Source organism: Emydura macquarii, unplaced genomic scaffold, assembly GCF_026122565.2.
Source record: "Emydura macquarii macquarii isolate MOO-44397 ecotype Brisbane River unplaced genomic scaffold, CSIRO-AGI_Emac_v2 contig_2914, whole genome shotgun sequence".
NCBI lineage: Eukaryota > Metazoa > Chordata > Testudines > Chelidae > Emydura > Emydura macquarii.
This window is the reverse complement of record NW_027133051.1, coordinates 10655-32240: the sequence shown is the minus strand read 5'-3', so window position 1 is coordinate 32240 and position 21586 is coordinate 10655. Positions and strand designations below refer to the sequence as shown.

Here is a 21586-nt window from a genome sequence, read left to right as displayed (position 1 = left end):
GCTGAGGCCTGTCTGTCGCCCCCCCGCAGAGGTGGGCTGCCCGGCGGGGCGGCTGTACCGCGAGTGCCTGCAGGAGGAGGGCTGCCCCTACAGCTGCGCCCACCTCGCCCGCCAGATGGACTGCTTCTCCGAGGGCTGCGAGGAGGGCTGCCACTGCCCGGCCGGCACCTACCAGCACCGCGGAGCCTGCCTGCAGGTCGGCCCACGGCGGGGTCCTCGCTCTGCAGCGGGGCACGGGCAGCGCCGCCCCGCGAACGTCCCGCCAGCCCAGCCACCCCCCGTGCATTGGGGGGGGGCACCGTGAGCCAACCATGCCCCAGTGCATTGTGGGTGCGGGTGTGCGTGAGCCCAGCCACCCCCCGTGCATTGTGGGTGTGTGAGTGAGCGAAGGCACGCCCCAGTGCATTGTGGGTGCGGGTGTGCGTGAGCGAAGGCATGCCCCAGTGCATTGTGGGGGTGTGTGCGTGAGCAAAGCCAAGCCCCAGTGCATTGTGGGTGCAGGTGTGCGTGAGCGAAGGCACGCCCCAGTGCATTGTGGGTGCGGGTGTGCATGAGCGAAGCCATGCCCCAGTGCATTGTGGGTGCGGGTGTGCGTGAGCGAAGGCATGCCCCAGTGCATTGTGGGTGCGGGTGTGCGTGAGCGAAGGCACGCCCCAGTGCATTGTGGGTGCGGGTGTGCATGAGCGAAGCCATGCCCCAGTGCATTGTGGGTGCGGGTGTGCGTGAGCGAAGCCATGCCCCAGTGCATTGTGGGTGCAGGTGTGCGTGAGCGAAGGCATGCCCCAGTGCATTGTGGGTGCAGGTGTGCATGAGCGAAGCCATGCCCCAGAGCATTGTTGCAGCGGGTGTGCGTGAGCGAAGGCACGCCCCAGTGCATTGTGGGTGCGGGTGTGCATGAGCGAAGCCATGCCCCAGTGCATTGTGGCTGCGGGTGTGCGTGAGCGAAGGCGTGCCCCAGTGCATTGTGGGTGCGGGTGTGCGTGAGCGAAGTCAAGCCCCAGTGCATTGTGGGTGTGTGAGTGAGCGAAGCCATGCCCCAGTGCATTGTGGGTGTGTGAGTGAGCGAAGCCATGCCCCAGTGCATTGTGGGTGCAGGTGTGCGTGAGCGAAGGCATGCCCCAGTGCATTGTGGGGGGTGTGTGCGTGAGCAAAGCCAAGCCCCAGTGCATTGTGGGTGCAGGTGTGCGTGAGCGAAGGCACGCCCCAGTGCATTGTGGGTGCGGGTGTGCATGAGCGAAGCCATGCCCCAGTGCATTGTGGGTGCGGGTGTGCGTGAGCGAAGGCATGCCCCAGTGCATTGTGGGTGCGGGTGTGCGTGAGCGAAGGCACGCCCCAGTGCATTGTGGGTGCGGGTGTGCGTGAGCGAAGCCATGCCCCAGTGCATTGTGGGTGCGGGTGTGCGTGAGCGAAGCCATGCCCCAGTGCATTGTGGGTGCAGGTGTGCGTGAGCGAAGGCATGCCCCAGTGCATTGTGGGTGCAGGTGTGCATGAGCGAAGCCATGCCCCAGTGCATTGTGGGTGCGGGTGTGCGTGAGCGAAGGCATGCCCCAGTGCATTGTGGGTGCAGGTGTGCGTGAGTGAAGGCATGCCCCAGTGCATTGTGGGTGTGTGCGTGAGCGAAGGCGTGCCCCAGTGCATTGTGGGTGTGGGTGTGCGTGAGCGAAGGCATGCCCCAGTGCATTGTGGGTGTGTGTGTGAGCAAAGGCATGCCCCAGTGCATTGTGGGTGCAGGTGTGCGTGAGCGAAGGCATGCCCCAGTGCATTGTGGGGTACATGTGGGCTGTGCGGGTGGCGTGTGGCCGGGCTCCATGGGGAGGAGTGGGGGGCTGTGCAGAGGGGGCTGCGTGGGGCAGTCACTGTTGCTGGCTGGCGAGGCTGCCCCGGCTGCGTGTGCCCCAGGCCAACGGCCCGTCTAGCCCCGAGTCCTGCCGCTGCGTCAGGGGAGCCGCAGCCGCTGCCCCCAGCCACAAAGCCCCTCACGGCAAAGCACTCCTGCCCCACGGCTCACGGCCGTCCTGCCCCACGGGGAAAGGCCCTGGCTGGCCACAGCTGCTCTCAGGTGCCTGTCCGGCCGTCAGCCTTCGCTCCCTGTGCCAGGGCAGAGGCCAGCCCCTGCCTTCCCCATGCCGGAGGGGCCCCGGGCCCCGGGGCGCTGAGCCTGGTTTCTGCCTCCCCTGCAGGAGTGCCCCTGCCCGCTGACCGAGGAGACCCTGGATTTGCTCCGCAACCACTCGGCAAACGCCAGCGCCCTCCCGGCCGTCCTCACCGCCCAGGGCCACCGGCTCTCGCTGGGCCAGGAGGTGCCGCCCCGGGAAACCATCCACTCCGCCTGCAGCTCCTGGTGCGTCTGCCTGCGGAGCGGCCCCAGCCCGGCTGCGGGGCTGGCCACGGGCTCTGGGCTCTGCGGGAGTGTCTGGGCGTTGGCCCCATGGCCGCCCCCCGCCCCCAGCACTGGTTTGAGAGCCGCGCAAGGAAACCCAGCTCCGTTGTTCGCACCGAGCCAGGGGGACGGGGCGGGGGGCTGAGCGGAGCCCCACTCGCCTCCCCCTGGGCTGGGAGGGCAGCGGCTCCCTGCAGCACGCCCCACGGCTGGCAGCACGGCCAGCCTGATCCCACGGCGCCGCCTGGACCCCGGCCCTCCCTTACAATCTCCATGGGCCAGCGGGAGCCGGGGATGGGCCCCGGGCGGGTGCCTCCTTCTCCCACGGGGCCGGCCGCGTCTTGGGGCTGCGTGGGTGCGGCAGGCCCGGTGCGGGAGCTGCCAGAACCCGGCTGGCTTAGAGGAGAACTTACAGGGGGGCTACGCCAGGAGCTGCGCCCTCTCCATGCCAGTCTAGCTCCATCTCCCCGGGGTCGGACTGGTCCAGTGAAGGTCCAGGGTCCAGTCGCTGCATGTGGGGCAGCCCCTAGAGAGCGGGGCCGGGCCAGAGCTCTGCGTCGCCCTGCCCCGCTGACGCCTGTCCGGACCTGATCCTGAGTCAGGCCCCCCTGCCCCGTGCCCTGCTCCGAACCGCCCTCCCTTGGCTTCAGCTCCATGCTGCTCTGCCTCCCCACCCCTGCACCCGGCGCGTCCCCCCCGCGGGCTGTGCTCAGGGCCTGCGTCTGTGGGACGGTCTTGCCGCCCCCCTGGGTCTCTCCCCCCTCCTGCCCGTGCCGGGGCGGTTCTGACCCTCCCGGCCATCCCCTTGCAGCACCTGCCAGCACGGCCAGCTCACCTGCTCCTTCACCCTCTGCCCGCTGGACGGCGGCTTCACCTCCTGGAGCCGGTGGACGCCCTGCTCCGTGAGCTGCGGGGGGCTGGGGCACATGACCAGGGCACGCGCCTGCACCAGCCCCCCTCCTGCCAATGGGGGGAAGGACTGCGTGGGCCCCCGGGCTGACACCAAGTACTGCCAGACGCCGGACTGCCCAGGTGAGCCGGCGCCCCGGGGCTCTGCGAACCTGCCCTCCCCTGTGCCCCGGATTCCCCGCGGGGCGGGCGAGACGGGCCGGGCAGGCCTGCCCGGGTTATCCCTCCGTGCCAGCGCAGTTCGCTCCCTCTCGGCTGACCCCTCGCTGCCTCCGGCTCTGGACGGGCCAGCTCCAGCGAGGGCATCCCGGCCCGGCAGCGTGAGCGGCCCCACCCAGTGCGTGAGTGGCTCTCGGGCCAGGGGAGCCGCAGCACCCGCGGCAGGCCTGCCCCGGAGAGCACAGCGAGCGCCACGCCAGCCCCCCGGCCCTGCCACTGCCCCCTGCCTGCAGACGTCTCCCCCCCGGGGGTCCGTTCAGCCGGGAGCCAGGCCCCTGCCACCCTTCTCCGCCTGCGCTGGCGAGCTGAGGGGCAGGCGCTGCTGGCTGAGCTCCCCTGGGCCGGCCCGGCCTGGCAGCCGCACGTCGTAACCCTCCTGCCTTTCCTCTGCCCTCCCCAGTGACGACTGGTCCCACGACGGAGCCTGTCCCCAGCATGCCAGGTGAGGGCCCCGGGCTCCCGAGGGAAGGGGGGCCGGGCTGTTACCCACACGGGGTTCGGAGCTGGAGCCTTGCCCGCTGCCCCCTGCTCCCCAAGGGCGGGGAGAACACATGGGGGGAGGTGCAGCCCCGGCCGCTGACCGGGCAGAGGGGGGGAAGGGGACACAAGCCGCCTGCCCCTTGCCCGCAGCCTGCGTCTCATCGGTGGTACCCAAGGCCACAGGGCTGGGAGCCAGGACTCCCGGGCTCCATCGCCAGCTCTGAGAGGGCAGCGGTGTCTAGTGGTTAGAGCAGGGGGGGTCTGGGATCCAGGACTCCTGGGTTCTACCCCAGCCCTGCCATTGGCTCTCTCGGGTAAGTCCCTGCCCTTCTGTGCCTTAGTTTCCCCCTGTAATGGGGCTGCTCTCCCCGGGGTGGGGTCTGGAAGTGGGGTGAAGCCAGGAGCAAGGAGTTCACCCCTGTTTCCCGCCTTCCCCTGCGCTGCAGGCTCCGAGGAGGCCTTCAGCCTCTGGTCCCCCTGGAGCCCCTGCTCCAAAACCTGCACCGACCCCGCGTTCCCAGCCACCAAAACCCGCACACGGATCTGTGGGGCAGGAGCCAACTGCACGGGGGAGTCGTTCCAGGAGCGGGCGTGTAACCTGCCCCACTGCACAGGTGAGGTGTCCGGCCTGTTGTGGGGGTGGGGGGGGCGTGGTCCCACCTTTCTCCCACCATGTGCCTGAGCCCCAGCATAGCATGGGTCACACATGGAGTGAGCTGGCCGGTCTCAGCCGCTGCCCATGGGGCCCCTCTCCTCCCCAGCGGGGCAGGGACCCCCTGGGGTCAGGGCACTGGGCGGCTCCGGGGCCCCGGCTCCGATCTCACCTGAGCGGGTGGCACCTGGTGGCTGTCCCCCCGACAGCTGTTCAGCGCCCTTACGCGACAGGCTTGGCTGCCCCTTCGTGATGCCCAGGCCTGCCAGCCACCGGGGCAGGGGGCCAAGGGGACCAGGCAGCCCTCTCGCCCCGCGGGGAGGCCCCTGCCAGGCCGGGCACTGTGCCCCAGCCTGGCTGGATGTGGGGACACCGGCCGTGTCCCGCCTGCTCAGCACGGTGAGGGGAGTCCTGCGAAGGGCCACAAGTGACGGTTGAGGAGCCGGGACGCCGACCAGTGGCCCCAGCTAGCGGGCCGGCGCCAGGACAGCGTGGGATCCCCGGGGCCGGGCAGCTGGGCAGAGAACAGGCTGCCCTGCGCCCCCCCAGCTCGCCCTGCCCCTGCCGCGCTGTGAGGCCCCGGCGGGCAGCGGCTCACCGCCTCTCCCTGCCGCAGACGCGCCCCCGTGCCTGGGCGAGGCCTGCGCCGGCAGGAACTGCACCTGGACCCCGTGGGCGCCGTGGAGCGAATGTTCCCGCAGCTGTGGCGTGGGCCAGCAGCGACGCCTGCGCGCCTACCACCCACCCGGCGAGCGGGGCCTGTGGTGCCAGGGCATCCTGACCGCCAACGTGGAGCGGCGCTTCTGCAACCTGCAGGCCTGCAAAGGTAGGGCCCTGCGCACGGGGGGAGGCTGGCGTCGCTGCCCGGGACCGGCTGCGTGGCCCAGGGCGCAGGCGGCACACCGGCTCCCCAGGCCCCGGCTCACGGGAACGGAGCCCCTTGCTGCCCCGCCTGGGGAGGGTCTCGGCTGGACGGCCCAGGGGGGGCGATGGAGGGCGGCGGGGAGGATCGGCCATGCCCGCGGCCGGGGGACGGGCCGCGTCCGGTGCTAATGGTTGTTCTCCCCTCTCTGCCACCCCCTCTTCCCCCGTGCCCGTCGGCGTCTCTGCGGCCAGGGGCCGGAGCCTGGTCCAAGTGGAGCCCGTGGTCCTGGTGCGACCGCACCTGCGGGGGGGGGCGCTCCGTGCGGACGCGCACCTGCACCAGCCCCCCGCCCAAGAACGGAGGGCCCCGCTGCCCGGGGGAGAAGTACCAAGGGCGCGTCTGCAACCCACGGCCCTGCGGTAAGGAGCTTGGAGGGGGCGGGGCATGGAGCCGGGGAGGGAGGTGTGGGGTAGGGGGGGCCGGCACAGGCAGAGTGAGAGCCACCGTGCCCAGGGGACGCTTGGCGCTGCTGGAGCATGCCAGGCCAGTGGGGTGCAGTGGGATCTCAGGCAGGCACGGCCCCAGGGCAGCACCGCAGCCCGGCTGGTGCACACCCAATGCGAGCCCCAGTGCGGGCCTGGGCAGGCTCTGCAGCCGTAGCTCCAGGCCTCGGGCAGGGAGGGGGCGGGCGCTGGGCTCAGACCCGGGGTCCATCGAGCCTGGGATCCCCCTTCCCGCCCCTGCCGCCGGGGGCAGCCCCACGGCCCATCTCACCCTGCGCCCCCTCCCCCCCGGCTCTCCGCATCCCTGCCCGGGTGAGGGGCTGCCTGTGGGGAGCTGCCGGGAGGCGTCCGCTCCCCGGCCCTGGCGTCACCTGTGCCCGTTGCCCCGCAGAGGAGGGATGCCCGCCTGCCATGGCCATGGTGGACTGCGCCAACCAATGCCCGCGCCATTGCTGGGACCTGCAGGAGGGCATCCTGTGCCGGGACGGGGAGTCCTGCGAGCCCGGCTGCCGCTGCCCGGATGGTGGGTGACCCGTGGGGGGGCCGGCTGGGGCGATAAGGCGCTCCGGGGGGCAGGGCTGCCTTGGCGTTAGACACCCCCTCGGGCACCGCTGGGCAGGGACGGTGGGAGCCCATCCTCTCGAGGATACCGGGGTCCCCAAGGGCACCCACAGTGCGGGGCCCCTTGCCAGGGAGCCTCGTCCCCCAAAGGGACCTAGCGCTCGGATCCTCTGTGCCGAAAGCAGGGGTTACGGCGGCTCTCCATGTGCTGCGAGCAGTACGGGGGCTATGACACCCGGGAGCCGTGCTGGTGGCGCCCAGCAGGAGGCAGTGCTCCCCAGCGGCTGCCCCTAGCAGAGCCCTGGGGCCGGGCCGGGCCGGGTCTCCCGCGTAACCGTCTCCCCGCTGCGCAGGGACCCTGGAACGGGACGGCGCCTGCGTCCCGCCGCGCCACTGCGACTGCACCGACGCCCAGGGGCACAGCTGGGCGCCCGGCAGCCTGCGCCACGACGGCTGCAACAACTGCACCTGCGCGGAGGGGCGGCTGGTCTGCACCCGCCACACCTGCCCCCCCAGCCAGTGCGACTGGAGCCACTGGGCCAGCTGGTCCCAGTGCAGCGTCACCTGTGGCGACGGCCTGCAGACCCGGTTCAGGTGAGGGGACCCCTGCGCGGCGGGCGCTGAGCCCCAGCCCCCGTGGGGCCGCCGTGCCCATGTCGGGGCCGTTCTCACGCTCTCTCCTCTCCCTGCCTTGCCAGGACGGCCACGTCCGGCTCGTGGGCCCCGGAGTGCCAGAAGGAGCAGCAGCAGACGCGGCCCTGCCCCCGGGGGCCCTGCCTCCCGCTGTGCCTGCACCGGGGCTGGGAGAGACGCCTGGGGGACACCTGGCTGCAGGGGGAATGCCAGCAATGGTCAGTGCCCGCGGGGGCAGCCGCGCCGGGGGGCCCGTAGCAGGAGCGGCAGGGGGCAGGGGGTGGCTGGGAGCCGGGCTGCAGGGCCGTGCGCCAGTCCCTGCCCCCCGGGTACAGCCAGGCTGACCCTGCCTTGCCTCCCCGAGGGGTGATTCCCGCGGGGCGGGTGGTGGGGCTGGGCAGGAGAACGCGGCCCTCCAGTGCCTGACCCGTCTGTCTGCCCCTCCCCTCTAGCGCCTGCACCCCGGAGGGCATCTACTGCCAGGACATCGCGTGTGCGGGTGAGTGCCCCGCCGGGACCCCCGGCACCCTGCCCCCCGCCCCCCCCCAGCCCCGGGTCCCCCCCGCTAACCCTGCCCGTCTCCCCCAGTGCACGGCGCCTGGACGCCCTGGTCGCCCTGGTCCGACTGTCCCGTCACCTGCGGCCGCGGCACCCACGTCCGCACCAGGGCCTGCATCAACCCGCCTCCCCGCAACAACGGCTCCGCCTGCGCCGGCCCCGAGGCCGAGGCCCAAGGCTGCGCTGCCCGACCCTGCCCAGGTAAGGGTCGCCTGCCCAGGCTGGGGAGGGGGGCCCCGGAGCCCGGGCCCCTGCTGACGCTCTGCGCCCTCCCACAGGGACCGAGCGCTGCGACTGGTCCGGCTGGAGCCCCTGCTCGCGCTCCTGCGGCACCGGCCTGGCCACGCGGACCGGGACGTGCGTCTGTCCGAGCCCCGAGGGCCCGGGCGCCCCCTGCAACCACAGCGCCCCCCAGGAGGTGCAGCCCTGCTACCTGCGGCCCTGTGAAGGTAGGGGCGCCCCGCGGGGGATGGGCGGGGCCGTGCCAGAGCCAGCAAGTCCCCCTCTCCTGCAGCTGTGGCCATAAGGAGGGGGAGCTCAGCCTGCAGGGTGCCCCCGTCTCGCCTGCTCGGGGGCGTCGCCCCCCAGGGGTCCCCTCCCCTTCCGGGACAGGCCTCGCGGCCTCCGAGAGGGAGCCTCTGGGCTCCAGCCCCCCTGGTTCGCCCCCCCTGCGAGCTCTGCCCAGCGAGTCCCACTGAGCCGGGCGCCTGGGGGGGCAGTGCCCGCTCTGCGGAGCCCGCCGGTATCTGCAGCCACAGTCATGGCGTGGGCAAAGCCGCCGGGCGTGTCAGCCCCCTGGACGCAGCCCGGGAAGCCGGAGCCGGCCCGAGGGGAGGGGCGGAGCAGGGCAGAGCAGGGACCCCCTGGCTGGGTGCTGCCCTCGCCGACTGCATCCCGGCTCAGATGCCAGGCCCCACGCTTCTTCCCGCAGCGCCCCCCCCTCCCGGCCCAGCACACCTCCCGCCCCGGGGTCTCCAGCGGGGCCGGGCCCAGCTTCTCTGCACAAGGGCAGCGAATCCTCTGGGCTCTGGGGGTTCACGTCCCGCATCCGCCGTTGTCAGCTCGGGTTTCCCACTGATCTGGGGCGGCCTCGACCCGTCCTTTGTAAGGGCCCGTCCGTCGGCTCAGCCAGCTCGGCGTCCCCCCCATACACAGCTGTGTCTGCGCCTGCCCTGAGGGCAAACCTGGTCCTTTTCCCCCCAAGGGGAGCCCGTGCACTGTATGGGGAAACCGAGGCACACATAGGACTCTTCCTCCCTGCCCCCAGAGCACTTCCTGGCTGAGGGGGAAACTGAGGCACAGGCCGAGGGATGGGACCTGCCCGGAGTCAGTGCAGGGCCAGGACCAGACCCAGCTCCCCTGGCTCCTGGAGCAGTGCCCTCAGTCTGCTCAGCTCAGGGGGAGGGCCTGGCTCAGAGTGGGTCCCAGCTCAGTGCCAGCCCCCCGTGGCCGCTGGGCGCGTGGCGGGGCTCCCACGCTGGGCCCCTCTCCCCTCCCCCAGGCGATTGCTCCTGGAGCCCCTGGACGCCGTGGACCACCTGCTCCTGCAGCTTCTTGGTGCAGCAGCGCTACCGGAACCAGCTGGGCCCGGGCCCGCGCGGAGAGCCCTGCCTGGGGCTGGACGGCGAGTTCCGCACCTGCGACGCCTCCCACTGCACCGGTGAGAGCCTGGGGCGGCCCCGGGGGAACCCAGGGGGGCGCTGGGGCAGGGACCTGGCGGGGGGGAGACCGGCGAGAATTCTGCTGCCCCCCTGCAGCTTGGATCCTGCCATTTGTTCACCCCTGCTTCACTCTGGGGTCCCCTCCGCCCTGAGAGCCCCCCTTCTCCTGGCATCCATTGGCGGGCCGTGATGCCCCAGGCCGGGCGGGCAGCCCCGGGTGCCCCCAGCCGGCACCCTCCGTGCCGGTGTGACCCTGCCTGTGCCCTGCAGAAGCCAGCTGCGAGCCGCCCTTCGAGTTCCGGGCGTGCGGCTCCCCCTGCGCCGGCCTGTGCTCCACGCTGCGGCGCCAGGAGCTGTGCACAGACATCCCCCCCTGCGTGCCCGGCTGCTACTGCCCAGAGGTGAGGGGGCCCCGAGTGGGCAGGGGCGGGGCATGGGGGGCTCTCAGCAGGGGAGGGCCTGCGAGGGGCAGAGGGAGCAATCCCACCCACCCTTTCTGCCCTGCCTGGCCGGCCCCGTTAACCAGGGAGACTCACTGCTGCAGGACGACGTCACGGCTGTCAGGGGAGGCGTAGCCGTTCCTGAGCGAGGGCGGCTGGCGGGGATGGGCCATGCTGGGGTTCCTGGCACTTGCAGGATGGGTCTCCGTGGCAGGCCCCTGCCCCCCGCCAGCGCCAGCGTTGGGCAGGCCACAGGCAGGTTTCTGGGCCACTGCTCGGCAGATCCCCGGTTGCCGGGGCACGACAGGGGCAGCTCCCTGCTCCGCACAGCCCTGCGGGGCCTGGGTACCCAGGACACGGGCACCGGGCACCGACGGGGAGAGATGGCTGGGATGGGCACTGGGGGCACGCGAGGGGAGTGGGGTTAGGGACACCCGTCGGGCCGGGCACTCCCTGGCCGTGGGGCCCGGGTGGAGCCTCTGAGGCTGGTCCTGTGCCCCCGGCAGGGCCTGGTGGAGCAGGGGGGAGCCTGCGTGCCCCCCGCACAGTGCGGCTGCCTGCACCTGCGCCCGGCCCAAGGCCCCGTCTACCTGGCGGCCGGAGACACGGAGCTGGTCGGCTGCAAGGAGTGGTGAGTGCTCGCGGGGCCCGTGGCCGGGGGCTGCCCTGGGGAGGGGGCGGGCAGCGGGGCAGGACTGAGAGGGGCTGGGGGTGCGGCGGGGGGGTGGCCAGGCGGGGCGGGTGGAGCCGGGGGCCGGGCTGCGGGTGCGACGGGCACTGACCGGCCGGTTTGTCTCTGCAGCGTGTGCCAGGACGGGGCGCTGCAGTGCAGCAGCCAGAGCTGCCAGGGTGAGTCGCTGCCTGGGGCCAGGCCGGCACGGGGGGCAGGGGATGGGGGGGGGGGCGCTGCCGGCCAGAGACGGGGCTGAGCCAGACCGAGCCTGGGTCCCACTCAGCTCTGGGCCTGGGCACCAGGATGGGGCCCACCCGAGATCTCTGGGTGGGGGAGCCAGCCTGCCCCCCCCCGTCAATACCCCCCAGCCAGCCTGGCTCCTGCACCCCAATACTCACTCCTGCCCCTGTCGATACCCCCCCTGCACCCCCAGCCAGCCCCTGGTGGAAGCAGCGCGGCCAAATCCTTCCAGGGCCAGGTGGCCTCAGCCCCTGGCCTGGCTGCCAGAGCACGGCTCTCTCTGACCCCGGACCCCCACCCTTTCCTTCCAGCCCCCCCCTTGCCAGCCCCACCTGGTCCCTCCTCAGCCCTTGGGCCTGTGGGGGGGTGAAGTGGCTAGTGCCAAATGCCTGGGCCATTGGGGTGGCCCATGGCTGCTCTGGGCATGGGGCCTGGGTCTCTGCAACCAGCAAACACCCCTCTCCTCCCCTTGCTGGCCACGCAGCACAGAGGGGAAACTGAGGCACGCACACTACCCATCCAAAATACTATGAAGGAGGCCCGCTCCATCACGCCCTCCGCCTCGCCCCGGCGGTGGGTGCCCCGGCAGGGCAGCGGGAGCTGGGCAGGCGGAGGGCAGGGGCAGGAGACTCAGCCCCCGTTGCCCATCCCGTGGCGTCGTCCGCGGGGCTCACGGGCCCTGCCTCTGGCTTTTGCTCCGCCAGGCCTGCTGCCCCTGAGCGCCTGGTCGGCGTGGACGCCCTGCACCTCCTGCCTGCCCCTCTCGGCTCTCGGCCCCGGCCCCCTCTCCGTGCTCCTGGCGCAGCACGGCAGCTGGCAGGGCGGCGGGCACCCCCGCCGAACATGGCCCCCCTGGCCTCGGTGCAGTATCGCTACAGGGTGTGCCTGGACCCGCAGACCGGCCTGCCCTGGGCCGGCGAGGCGGCGCTGTGCTCCGCCGAGCTGCAGCAGGAGCGGCTCTGCCCGGACCCCCACCTCTGCGACGGTACCTTGGGCCCGGGGCGCTGGGCGGGCGGGAGACGCCCCGAGAAACCGGCTGTTGCAGGGAGGGGTGGGGGCCCCTCCCTTCCCCCCCGCTCAGTGCTGGCCCCCATACACCTTCCTCCGGATGGGGGTGTTTAGCTGGGACTCTGCTTAACGCCTGGCGGGGGCTCGTCCCCCCAGCCTCCTAGATCCCCTGCCCCCAACCGGCTTCTGTCCTGCCCCAGCAGTGGCTGCATTTCCGTGGCGGGTGGGGGGTCCCGGGACACGGGGTGCTCAGGGGGCTGGTGGGGTGCAGGGTGCCCAGCTCTGCAGCTCTGCCCTGCTCTCTCAGATCTCTGCCTGTGGGGCGCGTGGAGCCCCTGGGGGCCCTGCCGGGAGCCCTGCAGCGGCGGCTTCCGTCTGCGCTGGCGCCAGGGTCAGCACCCGGCGGGGCCCAGCCGGTGCCGGGGAGCCCGGGTCCAGTCGGAGAGCTGCAACACGGCCGCCTGCCCAGGTAACCCGCCGGGGCCTGCCGCCCGCCCACGCCCGTCCCCGGTGCAGCCTCCACCGCCCACCCACGCCCGTCCCCGGTGCAGCCTCCACCGCCCACCCACGCCCGTCCCTGGCGCAGCCCCAGATACTCACCCACGCCTGTCCCCGGCACAGGCCCTGCCAGGCGTCACGAGGGCTCCCAGGTCCCGGTCCGTGGTCGCCCCGTGGCGGGCGGGGCGCTTCCACTGGGCTGTCGGGAGCTGGGGATGTGATGGGGGGGGCGGACGGGAGCCCCCAGTCTAGGGTTGCTGCTGCCCCTGGGGCGCCCAGCTGTGCCCTCGGGGTGGGGGGATGGCGGGCGGGGCAGGGCGCCCCGGACTCCAGCCAGGGGTCAGCTGGGAACCTGCCTGCCCGGCGCCCAACGGAGCCCAGCTCTGCGCCTCCTGGCCTTGCCCCGCCGCCTGCGGGGGGTGCTGTGAGTGGGGCTGGCTCCAGGGCAGCAATGGGGGCTCCCACCTGCCCCCGACACCCCCCGACGCCCCGGTCTGTGCCCCCAGGGGAGCTGTGCGAGGATCGGGGCAAGGAGCAGGACCCCGAGTGCGCCAACCGCTGCCCCCGGACCTGCGCCGACCTGTGGGAGCACGTGCAGTGTCTGCAGCGGGAGTGCAAGCCAGGTACCCGCCCCCGCTCGGCTCCCCACGGCTGTACCCTGCCCCACGGCTGTACCCTGCCCCACAGCGCTCACTCAGCCCCATGGCTGTACCCTGCCCCACGGCGCTCACTCAGCCCCTCGTCCCCCTCCCCATCTCTGCCCAGCCCCATGGTGCTCACTCAGCCCCACGGCGCCCCTCCCCATCTGTACCCACGGTGCTCACTCAGCGCCCTCGTCCCCTCCCACATCTACCCTGCCCCACGGCACCACTCCCCATCTCTGCCCTGCCCCACACTGCTCACTCAGCCCCACGCCCCCTCCCCACATCTACCCTGCCCCATGGCGCTCACTCAGCCCCACGGCGCTCCCTCCCCATCTGTACCCACAGTGCTCACTCAGCCGCTCGTCCCCATCTCCACTCAGCCCCACGGCTCCCGCTCACCCCCCTGCCCACTCTACCCTCCGCAGAGCCGTCCACAGCACCTGTCCAGCCCCACCCCTCCCCAAACTCCGGGTGCCTGGTCCCAGCCCCTCACCTCCCCCTCCGCCCCCAGGGTGCCGGTGCCCCGAGGGGCAGCTCCTGCAGGACGGCGGGTGTGTGCCAGTCCCAGCCTGCCGCTGCGGGCTCCCCACGGCCAACAGCAGCCTGGAGCTGTGGCCCGGGCAGGCGGCCGAGGTGGAGTGTCACAACTGGTGAGGAGCCGGCGGGAGGGGCCGGGAACCGAAACGAGCGTCCAGCCGGGGCCGGATCCTTCCCCCGAGCCCTGAGGGAGCTGGCAGGAGCCGCGCTAGACCCGCCGGTCTGGGGCCCCCGTGTGACGGGAGGGAGCGGCCTGCATTTCCGAAAGGGGAGCAAAGGGACCCGGCCGTCCCAGCTCAGTGTGCGCGGCTCCGGGAGAAGCTGTGCAGGGCAGGATGGTCGCCCGCTGGGCCCAACGGCGAGGGGCTGCAAATCTGCCTGCGTCCCCAGAGCCGGGCCGTGCCAGGCTAACCGGCCTGCGTCCCCAGAGCCGGGCCGTGCCAGGCTGGCCGTATTTCCAGCGGTGGGAAAAGGACGGGTGTTGTGGATAAGGGAAATGCAGCGGGGCCAAGCCGGGGGACACCGGTTAAGTGTTGGCTGTGGGGCCCGTGGGAGCCTGGAGAAGAGGGGCTCATTGCAAGCGCTGTGGGGTGGTGCGGGCCGAGCTGGGGGGAGGCGATGGGTCGTGCTGCCCCGCTGGCAGGGGGTCACCTGGAGACGTCCTCAGGGGTGGCCCCGGGACCCGGCTGAGTCGCTGTTCGGGCAGCGACCCCGGCGAGCAAAGCAGGAGTGCACAGCTGGCCCAGGGGCCGGCCCACGCGGGGGGCAGGGGCACAGGAATGGCAGGACGCGCAGGGTCCGGCGCGCAGGCGCTGCACGCTGGGGGCCCAGCTGGCCGTGCCCAAGCAGGGAGCCGTGGGGTGGGGCCCCTCACCGGGCTGCCGCTGGGACGCAGCTGTTCTCTGCCGGGCCATGGGGTGGGGGCAGATTGTGTGTGCGGGGGCGGGGATCTGTGACCCCCCTGAGCCGCGGCTCTCCCTGCAGCACTTGCAGGAATGCCACCTTCGCGTGCCCGGCTCCGGAGTGCCCGGCCTACGGGCCCTGGTCCGAGTGGAGCCCCTGCTCCGTCAGCTGCGGCGGGGGCAGCGCGCTCCGGCACCGCCCCTGCCAGGAGAGCGTCAGCGGGGCCCCCTGCGCGGCCGAGGCCATGGAGGAGATCGCGGAGTGCAACCGGCAGCCCTGCCCGGGTGAGTGCCAGCCCCACGGCCCTGCCCCCTGAGTGCCAGCCCCACGGCCCTTTCCGGGTGAGTGCCAGCTCCACGGCCCTGCCTGCCAGAGTGCCAGCCCCACGGCCCTGCCCGGGTGAGTCAGCCCCATGGCCATCTGTGCCCCCATGGCCCTGCCCACTCCTGCAGCTGCTGCCCCCATTGTAGCACCACAGCGTGAGCAGCCCCGCGGCGCAGCCTGCGACCCCCATCTCGCCCCACCCCGGTCGGTGCCTTCCCGGAGGTCTCCTCTCCCTCCAGAGCATGGGGGGGGCTGGCTGGGGCGGGTGGGAGGTCGGCCCCTCCCGGAGGGGGCCGCGCTGGGTGTGAGCCCCTGCCCCCAGCCTGACCCCTTGTGTCCTTGCAGCCGGCTGCCAGCTGAGCCCGTGGGCCGCCTGGAGCCCCTGCAGCGCCAGCTGCGGGGGGGGCGTGTCGGAGCGGCACCGGAGCCTGCTGGCCCCCGGGGAGGGGGAGCCCGACCCCTGCCCCGCCCCACTGGTCCTGCACCGCGCCTGCAACACCCACAACTGCACCCCAGGTACGGGCAGGGGCGGGGGGCACGGACGGGCCGGGCACGGCCCCAGTGCGACGCCCAGGGCCAGAGGAGACAGCGGCGCCCCGGGGACTGCAGCCTGCAGGGGGGCAGAGCGCCCCAGGGGGGCCTGGCAGGGACCCCCAGCTGCTGCAGGGGCAGGGCTCAGCCGGGGGGCTGCCCCCAGACAGCGCAGCAATGGAGGGACGTGGCCCCCACGCGTGCTGGCTCCCCAGCTCCCGGGCGCGGCTTGCCGGGGAGAGGGGAGACTCTCGGGGTGCGGGCGCCCCAGCAGACAGTGTCCTGGGGGGGGGCTCCCGGCTCCCCCCCCCGTGACCTGCCCCTCTCCTGGCTCTGTGCAGAGTGCCCGGGGACCCAGGTGCACAGCGACTGCGCCAACGCCTGCCCCCAGGCCTGCGCCGACCTGCGCCCGGGCACCGAGTGTCTGCAGGAGGAGGAGTGTCAGTCCGGCTGTGCCTGCCCGCCCGGCCAGGTGGGTCTCTGGCCCGCTGCCCGCCCCCTCGGGGGCGCCTCTGCCGCCTGGTCTGAGCCGGCAGCCCTGCCTGCCCCGCGGGTCCCCGGCCCCGTCGCCGGCCACTCCTCTCCTGCCCTTGTGCGGGGAGGGGGGGTTCCCCGGCCCGGTCTCGGGGGGGGCAGGCGGGGGATGGCCTGGTCTCAGGGGGGACCAGGCGGGTGGGTTCCCCTCCTCGGTCTCAGGGGGGATAAGCAGGGGGGTTCCCTGGCCTGGTCTCAAGGGGGGAGTCGGGGGGGGTTTCCCCTGCTCGGTCGCGGGGGGGCCAGGTGGGTGGGTTCCTCTGCTTGGTCTCGGGGGGGATAGGCGGGGGGTTCCCTGGCTCAGTTTCGGAGGGGAGACGGGGGGGGGGGGTTCCCTGGCTCAGTTTCGGAGGGGAGACGGGGGGGTTCCCCTGCTCGGTCTCGGGGGACAGGTGGGGGGGGTTCCCCAGCTCGGTCTCGGGGTGGGGGCAGGCGGGGGGTTCCGCGGCTGGTCGCGGGGGCAGCTGGCAGCGGCTGTGTGTGCTGCAGGTGCTGCAGGACGGGGGTGCGTGCCCCCGGAGCGCTGCCGCTGCTCGCTGGTCCCCGCGCCCGACGTGCCCTGGGCCTCCAACCTGTCACAGGAGGAGCGGGCGAGGGAGCACCCGCCCGGCACCACCATCCACCACCAGTGCAACAGCTGGTCAGTGCCCGGCCGGGGGCCTGCCGCGCTGCCTCGTGCCCCCTTCTCCCCCCACTCTGCCCCAGGGCGGCAGCACGGAACCGGGGGGGCGGCTGTGGGCACAGAACGGGCACTGTGGGAGCCTGGGCGGGGGGCTCCGGGAGTCTTGGTGGCTCTGGATCCGGCGGGACCAGAACTCCCCCCTCGCCAGGGGAGGGGCCAGCCGGTGGGGCCGACCCCCGGGCACTGGCTCCAGGCACACACCGCTCTGCCCCATGGCAGGACACCCCAAGCAGGGACCGAGCCGTGTCTAGAGCTTGGGGTGGGGCTGGGAGCCAGGACGCCTGGGTTCTCTCCCGGCTCTGGGAGGGGAGTGGGGTCCAGTGGTGAGAGCAGGGGGGGCTGGGAGCCAGGACTCCTGGGTTTCATCCCCACTCTGCCACTGGCAGACGACTGGCAGGCCCGTTCCTCTCGGTGCCTCAGTTTCCCCAGCAGTTCCGTGGGGCGGGGGTGGGGGCCGGCCAGGCTGAGCTGAGTCTGGGCGTGCAGGGCCGGGGCCCCGGGGGGCAGGGCCGGGGGGTGCAGGGCTGGCTTTCATCTCGCTCTCTTTGTAGTGTCTGTCACAGAGGCACCTTCAACTGCTCCCAGCGGGATTGCAATGGTAAGCGCCCCCCCCGCCCACGCCAGCCCCCCCGCCCCACTCCCGGCCCGCAGGCAGCTCCACACCGTGCGTGGCGCCCTGGGCCCTGCCCCCGGGCGGGGAGACGACCCAGCTGAGCCTGGAGAGAGGCCTGGGTGGGGGGTGGGCGCTGGGGGGCGGCACTGGCAGCTCAGAGCTCACTGGGGGGGCTGGTGCTGTGGGGCAGAAGCTCTCTCCTCCCGCAGTGTCCCTGGGGCCCACGCAGCGTGCGCCGGGGGTGGCAGCCCGGCCCCTCCGAGCGCTCCTCGTGCAACAGGCGAGCACCCGCGTCTCAGCCCCCTGAATGCCCTGGGCGCAGCTCTGAGCCCCCGAATGCCCTGGGTGCAGTCCTGACCCCCCCGAACGCCCTGGGCGCGGCTCTGAGCCCCCATTCCTCCTCCCCGCAGTGGATTGCATCTGGGCCTCGTGGTCGGCCTGGGCCGCCTGCTCCGTGACGTGCGGGCCGGGCGAGCGGCTCTCCCAGCGGCACCGGCTGCAGCAGCGTCTGTACGACGGAGCCGAGTGCCTGGGCCCCTCGACGCGCCGCACGCCCTGCGTCCTGCCCGACTGCGGTGAGCCCCGGCCATGGCGCAGGGGGGAGGCGGGTTCTGGCAGGGCCCCTCGGTCCTGGGAGCGGGTCCCCGGGGGCTGCTGGGCATTATGCTGTGGTGGGCAGAGGGGAGCCGCCCTCTGGGGCCCCCCGGGGCTGGGGCGGGGCTGCCCCGCTCGCTAGACCCGGGCAGGGAGGGGGCGGTGGGCGCACGGGCCCCAGGCCGGGAAGAGGGAGGGCGGGTTCGGGGGCCCTTGGCCTGACGCGGCCGTGTCTGTGCCGCTGCTGCAGCCTGCCCCGAGGGGGAGCGTTGGCACGGCCCCGGCCCCACGGCGCCCTGTGAGCGGACCTGCCGGCAGATCTACGAGGAGCCCCGGCACAACTGCAGCGCGGGGGCCGCGCCGGGCTGCCTCTGCGAGGCCGGGCGCTACCGGAACAGCAGCGGGCACTGCGTCACCGCCGCCCACTGCGAGTGTGAGCACGGGGGCCAGCCGCGCCCGGTGAGTCTGCCCCAGCCCCAGCCCCGCGGCACGGCACAGACCGGGCGCCCCGCCCAGCCGGAGGGCCTGCCGTGCGGCCAGACCGGCGTGCTGAGCTGGGGCTGCCCCTGCCCTGCCGGGCCCTGCCCCATAGGAGGGGCAGCCCCACAGCTCCTGCGTGCGGCGTTCCCGGCGGCACCCGCTCCCGGGCAGCGCACCCAGCGCGGTGCAGCGGATCCAGGGCTCGGCCCCTGGAAATCTGGGAGCCAGGGGCCCAGGGCTGCCCTGCTGGGTCGGGGGGAGTGGGGGTCGTCCCCACGGCATACAGGGCTCTCGGGTCAGCCCCACTGAGGCAGGGGGATCTGGGGAGGGGGAGGTCTGTGCCATGTGGCCGCGCTGGGCCAGGGAGCCAGGGCTGTCAGGGCAGCCGGAGCCTGGGGTCCCCCCGCGTGGCCGTGCCGGCTCCAACGCCTCTTCTCTCTCCCCAGCCGGGCGCTGCGTGGCAGGAGGGCTGTGAGCGCTGCCGCTGCCTGAACGGGAGGGCCACCTGCACGGCCGGCTGTCCCCCGCTCTCCTGCCTGGAGGTACGGCGCGTCCCGTCCCCGTCGGAGCCCCCCAGGGCTGGCCGGGCATCTGCTCCTCGCCCCCAGGCCAAGCCGCGATGCCCCCACGGGCAGCTTGCCCGCCCGCGGCCTCACGCCCCCTTCCAACCAGCCTGCGCCAGGGGCTGCCCAGCGACTGCTCCTGCTCCTGTCCCAGGGGCCCTTGGGGCACCACCGAAGGAGCTGGCATGGGGGGCTCTGAGCCCGGCCCGGGGCCGGCTCCTACACGAGGGACACGGCAGGAGCCGCCCCCGGCCATGGGGACGGGCGGGAGGGCCCGGCCTGGCCGCGGGAGAGGCCCCGGCTGCCCGCCCCTGACGCGCGCTCTCCCCCCAGGGCGAAGTGAAGGTCCAGGAGCCCGGCAGCTGCTGCCCGGTGTGCCGGAAGGAATCGTTTGGTACGGAGCCGCCGGGCGCGCCTCACACGGGCAGGGGCTGGGGTGGCACGGCTGTGTTATGGGGGGCACAATGGGGGTGCGCTCCCCTCCGCCAGGGCTGGCCCCAGTGCCCCACGTGGCCCAAGGGGGGGCGCTTTGCTGGCATTCAGAGGCGGCGTTAAACTGTACCCCTGACCCTCAGCCGGATTTTCCAGGCGCCCGCCCGGGTGTCGTCCCAGTAGCCCCGGCCTCCTGGCCCCGTCTGTCCCCGTCTGCCCACAGGACGGTCCTGGGGCGACAGGCTGCCTGCGCTCAGCTGTGTGTCGACGCGCTGAGTTGTCAGCCAGCTGCCCTGGGCCACCCCAGCGGTGGCTGCCTGTTGGTGCTGGGTGGGAGGGCTCGAGAGCCGGGGGTGGGGGCTGCTGTGACGCCCCCTCCCTCCTTTGCAGAGGAGCCGTCGTCCGTGTGCCAGCGCTACACCGAGGTGCGGAACATCAGCAAGGGGGGCTGCGTCCTGCCCGGCGTGGAGGTCAGCTACTGCAGCGGGCGCTGCGCCTCCCGCACCAACGTGCTCCCCGAGGTGAGCGAGCGAGCGAGCGCGGCCTGGCACCCGCTGGCGCTGAGCACGGGGGGCCTGGGGAGGGATTGCCGGAGCGGTGCTGCCCCCTAGCGCTTCGTCGGCGTCCCGGCCTTGCCGGGCTGTGCCCGTCCGGGGCTGGTCCGTCGGTTGGGGCCGCCCTCTTCACTGACGCGCGCTGGCTGCAGGCAGGTTCGGGCCCGGACAGCGCCCGTTCTGGGCCCCGCTCGCCCACGCCGCGTCGGACACTCCCCTCACCCGGCCCCTGCAGCCGGGGATCCCACGCGGCCTCGCTGCAGAGCGGTAGATCAAAGACCCGCCTGGTGGCAGCCAGGATAAAAGGATCTGGCACAGGATCTGGGCCTCCGTGACTTCCCTCCCCACCCCACAGCGCTGCTGACGTCCCTCGGTCCTAACCCACAGCCCCCCCGTTAGCCCAGGCCTGGCCCCTTCCCCCGCCCTCCGCTCGCCCAGCGCCGCAGAGCTCCCCGCTGCGTGTCCCGCCTGCCAGCCGTGCCCGTCCCCCGCAGGAGCCGTACCTGCAGACGCTGTGTGACTGCTGCAGCTACCACCTGGACCCGGTGAGCCCGGTGCGCATCCTGAGTCTGCCGTGCGCCGACGGGGAGGTGGAGCCGGTCGTGCTGCCCGTCATCCACAGCTGTGCGTGCACCAGCTGCCAGGGTGAGCAATGAGCAGCGTGCCCGGCTGGGCACGGGGCACACGGCCTGCAAAGGCAGAGGGTGGCAGCTGGGCCGGGGTGATCAGCTGCGTGGGCGGTGTAGTCTCGAGGGGGGCCTGTCCTGGGTGTGGGGGGAGGCCTGGAGCTGGCGCCAGTGGAGGGCTCAGCCCGGCCTGTGGCTAGCGCATGGACTAGGACGCAGAGGCCAGGTGGGCTAGGGGCAGAGCTGAGCTGTTAGCAGCGCAGCAGAGCTCCAGCAGCCTGGCGCCCCTTCCTCGCCTCACACGGCCGCATGGACCAGTGGTCCCAGGACACGCGTCCAGGGGCGTGACCCGGGGTCTCGGCATTGCCCCAGGGCGTGGCACGGGCAGGGATCCGCGTACCAGCCGACCCCCAGCACTGAGGCCGTGGCCCGGCACAAGGGGAAATGCGCACGTGTGCAGCTGGGCTAGCGGCTAACGGGGCCACGTACCCAGCGCTGAGGGACCCAGCCGGGGGTTTCGCACGGTAACGTCACCGCGTCTCCCAGCTGCACACCTCGCGCTGGGCAAAGCCGTGGCGTCCTGGCGCGTGGCCGGGCTGCAGCCGGCGGTTGCGGTGCCCCACAGCAGGGGCAGCGCCAGGCAGGGGCACCTCGCTGCCTCGGCGCTCGGCGCAGGAGCACGGCACCGGGGGTGGCAGGGCCTCCACCCCGTCCTGGGCAGGGCCGCGCCTTCTCTGAACAGCCCCTTCCCGGGGCGCCCTCCCTGACCGGGCTTTTCTCTCTTCCTCGCCAGGAGGGGACTTCTCCGAGCGCTGACGGCCCGTGGGCTGGGCCCCCTCCCCGCGCTGTGACGGCGGCAGACGCGGGGCCAGGTCAGCGAGGTGTCTCGGTGCTTGGCAGCACCACACGGCCCAGCAGCAGGGTCCCTGCCGCCCGCGTTGTCCAGCTGTAGCTAGTAATAAAGTGAACCAAGCCGGCACTGACGGGCCACTTCTCTACCTGGCTCCCGGGGGCTGCGGGGCGTTGTCCGGAGCACCGCCCCTCGCCGCGCCATGGCAGCATCGCCCCTCGCCGCGCCATGGCCCCGCACTCGGCTCCTGCCCGCCGGAGCCCTTTGCGGGCACAGAGCCTGGCTCGGCGAGCGGCTCTTGGCCGAGGCGAAGGTGCTGGGACCCGCTGGGCGCTGGGGGCGGGAGGAGGCTGCGGGTGGCCCCAGCGAGGGCTGGGGGGGCGGGAGGCGTTGCTGCCGGCGCAGGGCTCCTGGAGCAGGTTTCTCTCTCTGCCTCGCG

At 73.2% G+C, this 21586-nt stretch overlaps 1 protein-coding gene across 1 annotated transcript in view; it reads left to right on the top strand.

The window, feature by feature from the left end:
- Positions 1–21113, top strand: part of LOC137167281 (SCO-spondin-like) — a gene marked incomplete at its 5' end in the record, with an annotated part of 47685 nt that extends 26572 nt beyond the window's left edge. Inside the window, 33 exon segments of the mRNA XM_067569369.1 lie at positions 30–196; positions 2181–2341; positions 3192–3412; positions 4435–4602; positions 5257–5466; positions 5757–5924; positions 6400–6531; positions 6923–7163; positions 7268–7420; positions 7655–7701; positions 8039–8209; positions 9262–9420; positions 9692–9822; positions 10368–10492; positions 10664–10710; positions 11479–11548; positions 11614–11759; positions 12090–12251; positions 12787–12903; positions 13436–13574; positions 14446–14648; positions 15034–15204; positions 15561–15691; positions 16243–16255; positions 16258–16393; positions 16987–17033; positions 17459–17623; positions 17893–18101; positions 18569–18664; positions 19019–19079; positions 19508–19638; positions 20166–20316; positions 21091–21113. Of these exon segments, the coding sequence (XP_067425470.1) occupies positions 30–196; positions 2181–2341; positions 3192–3412; positions 4435–4602; positions 5257–5466; positions 5757–5924; positions 6400–6531; positions 6923–7163; positions 7268–7420; positions 7655–7701; positions 8039–8209; positions 9262–9420; positions 9692–9822; positions 10368–10492; positions 10664–10710; positions 11479–11548; positions 11614–11759; positions 12090–12251; positions 12787–12903; positions 13436–13574; positions 14446–14648; positions 15034–15204; positions 15561–15691; positions 16243–16255; positions 16258–16393; positions 16987–17033; positions 17459–17623; positions 17893–18101; positions 18569–18664; positions 19019–19079; positions 19508–19638; positions 20166–20316; positions 21091–21113 (4472 nt within the window).
- Between the last annotated feature and the right edge of the window lie 473 nt (positions 21114–21586).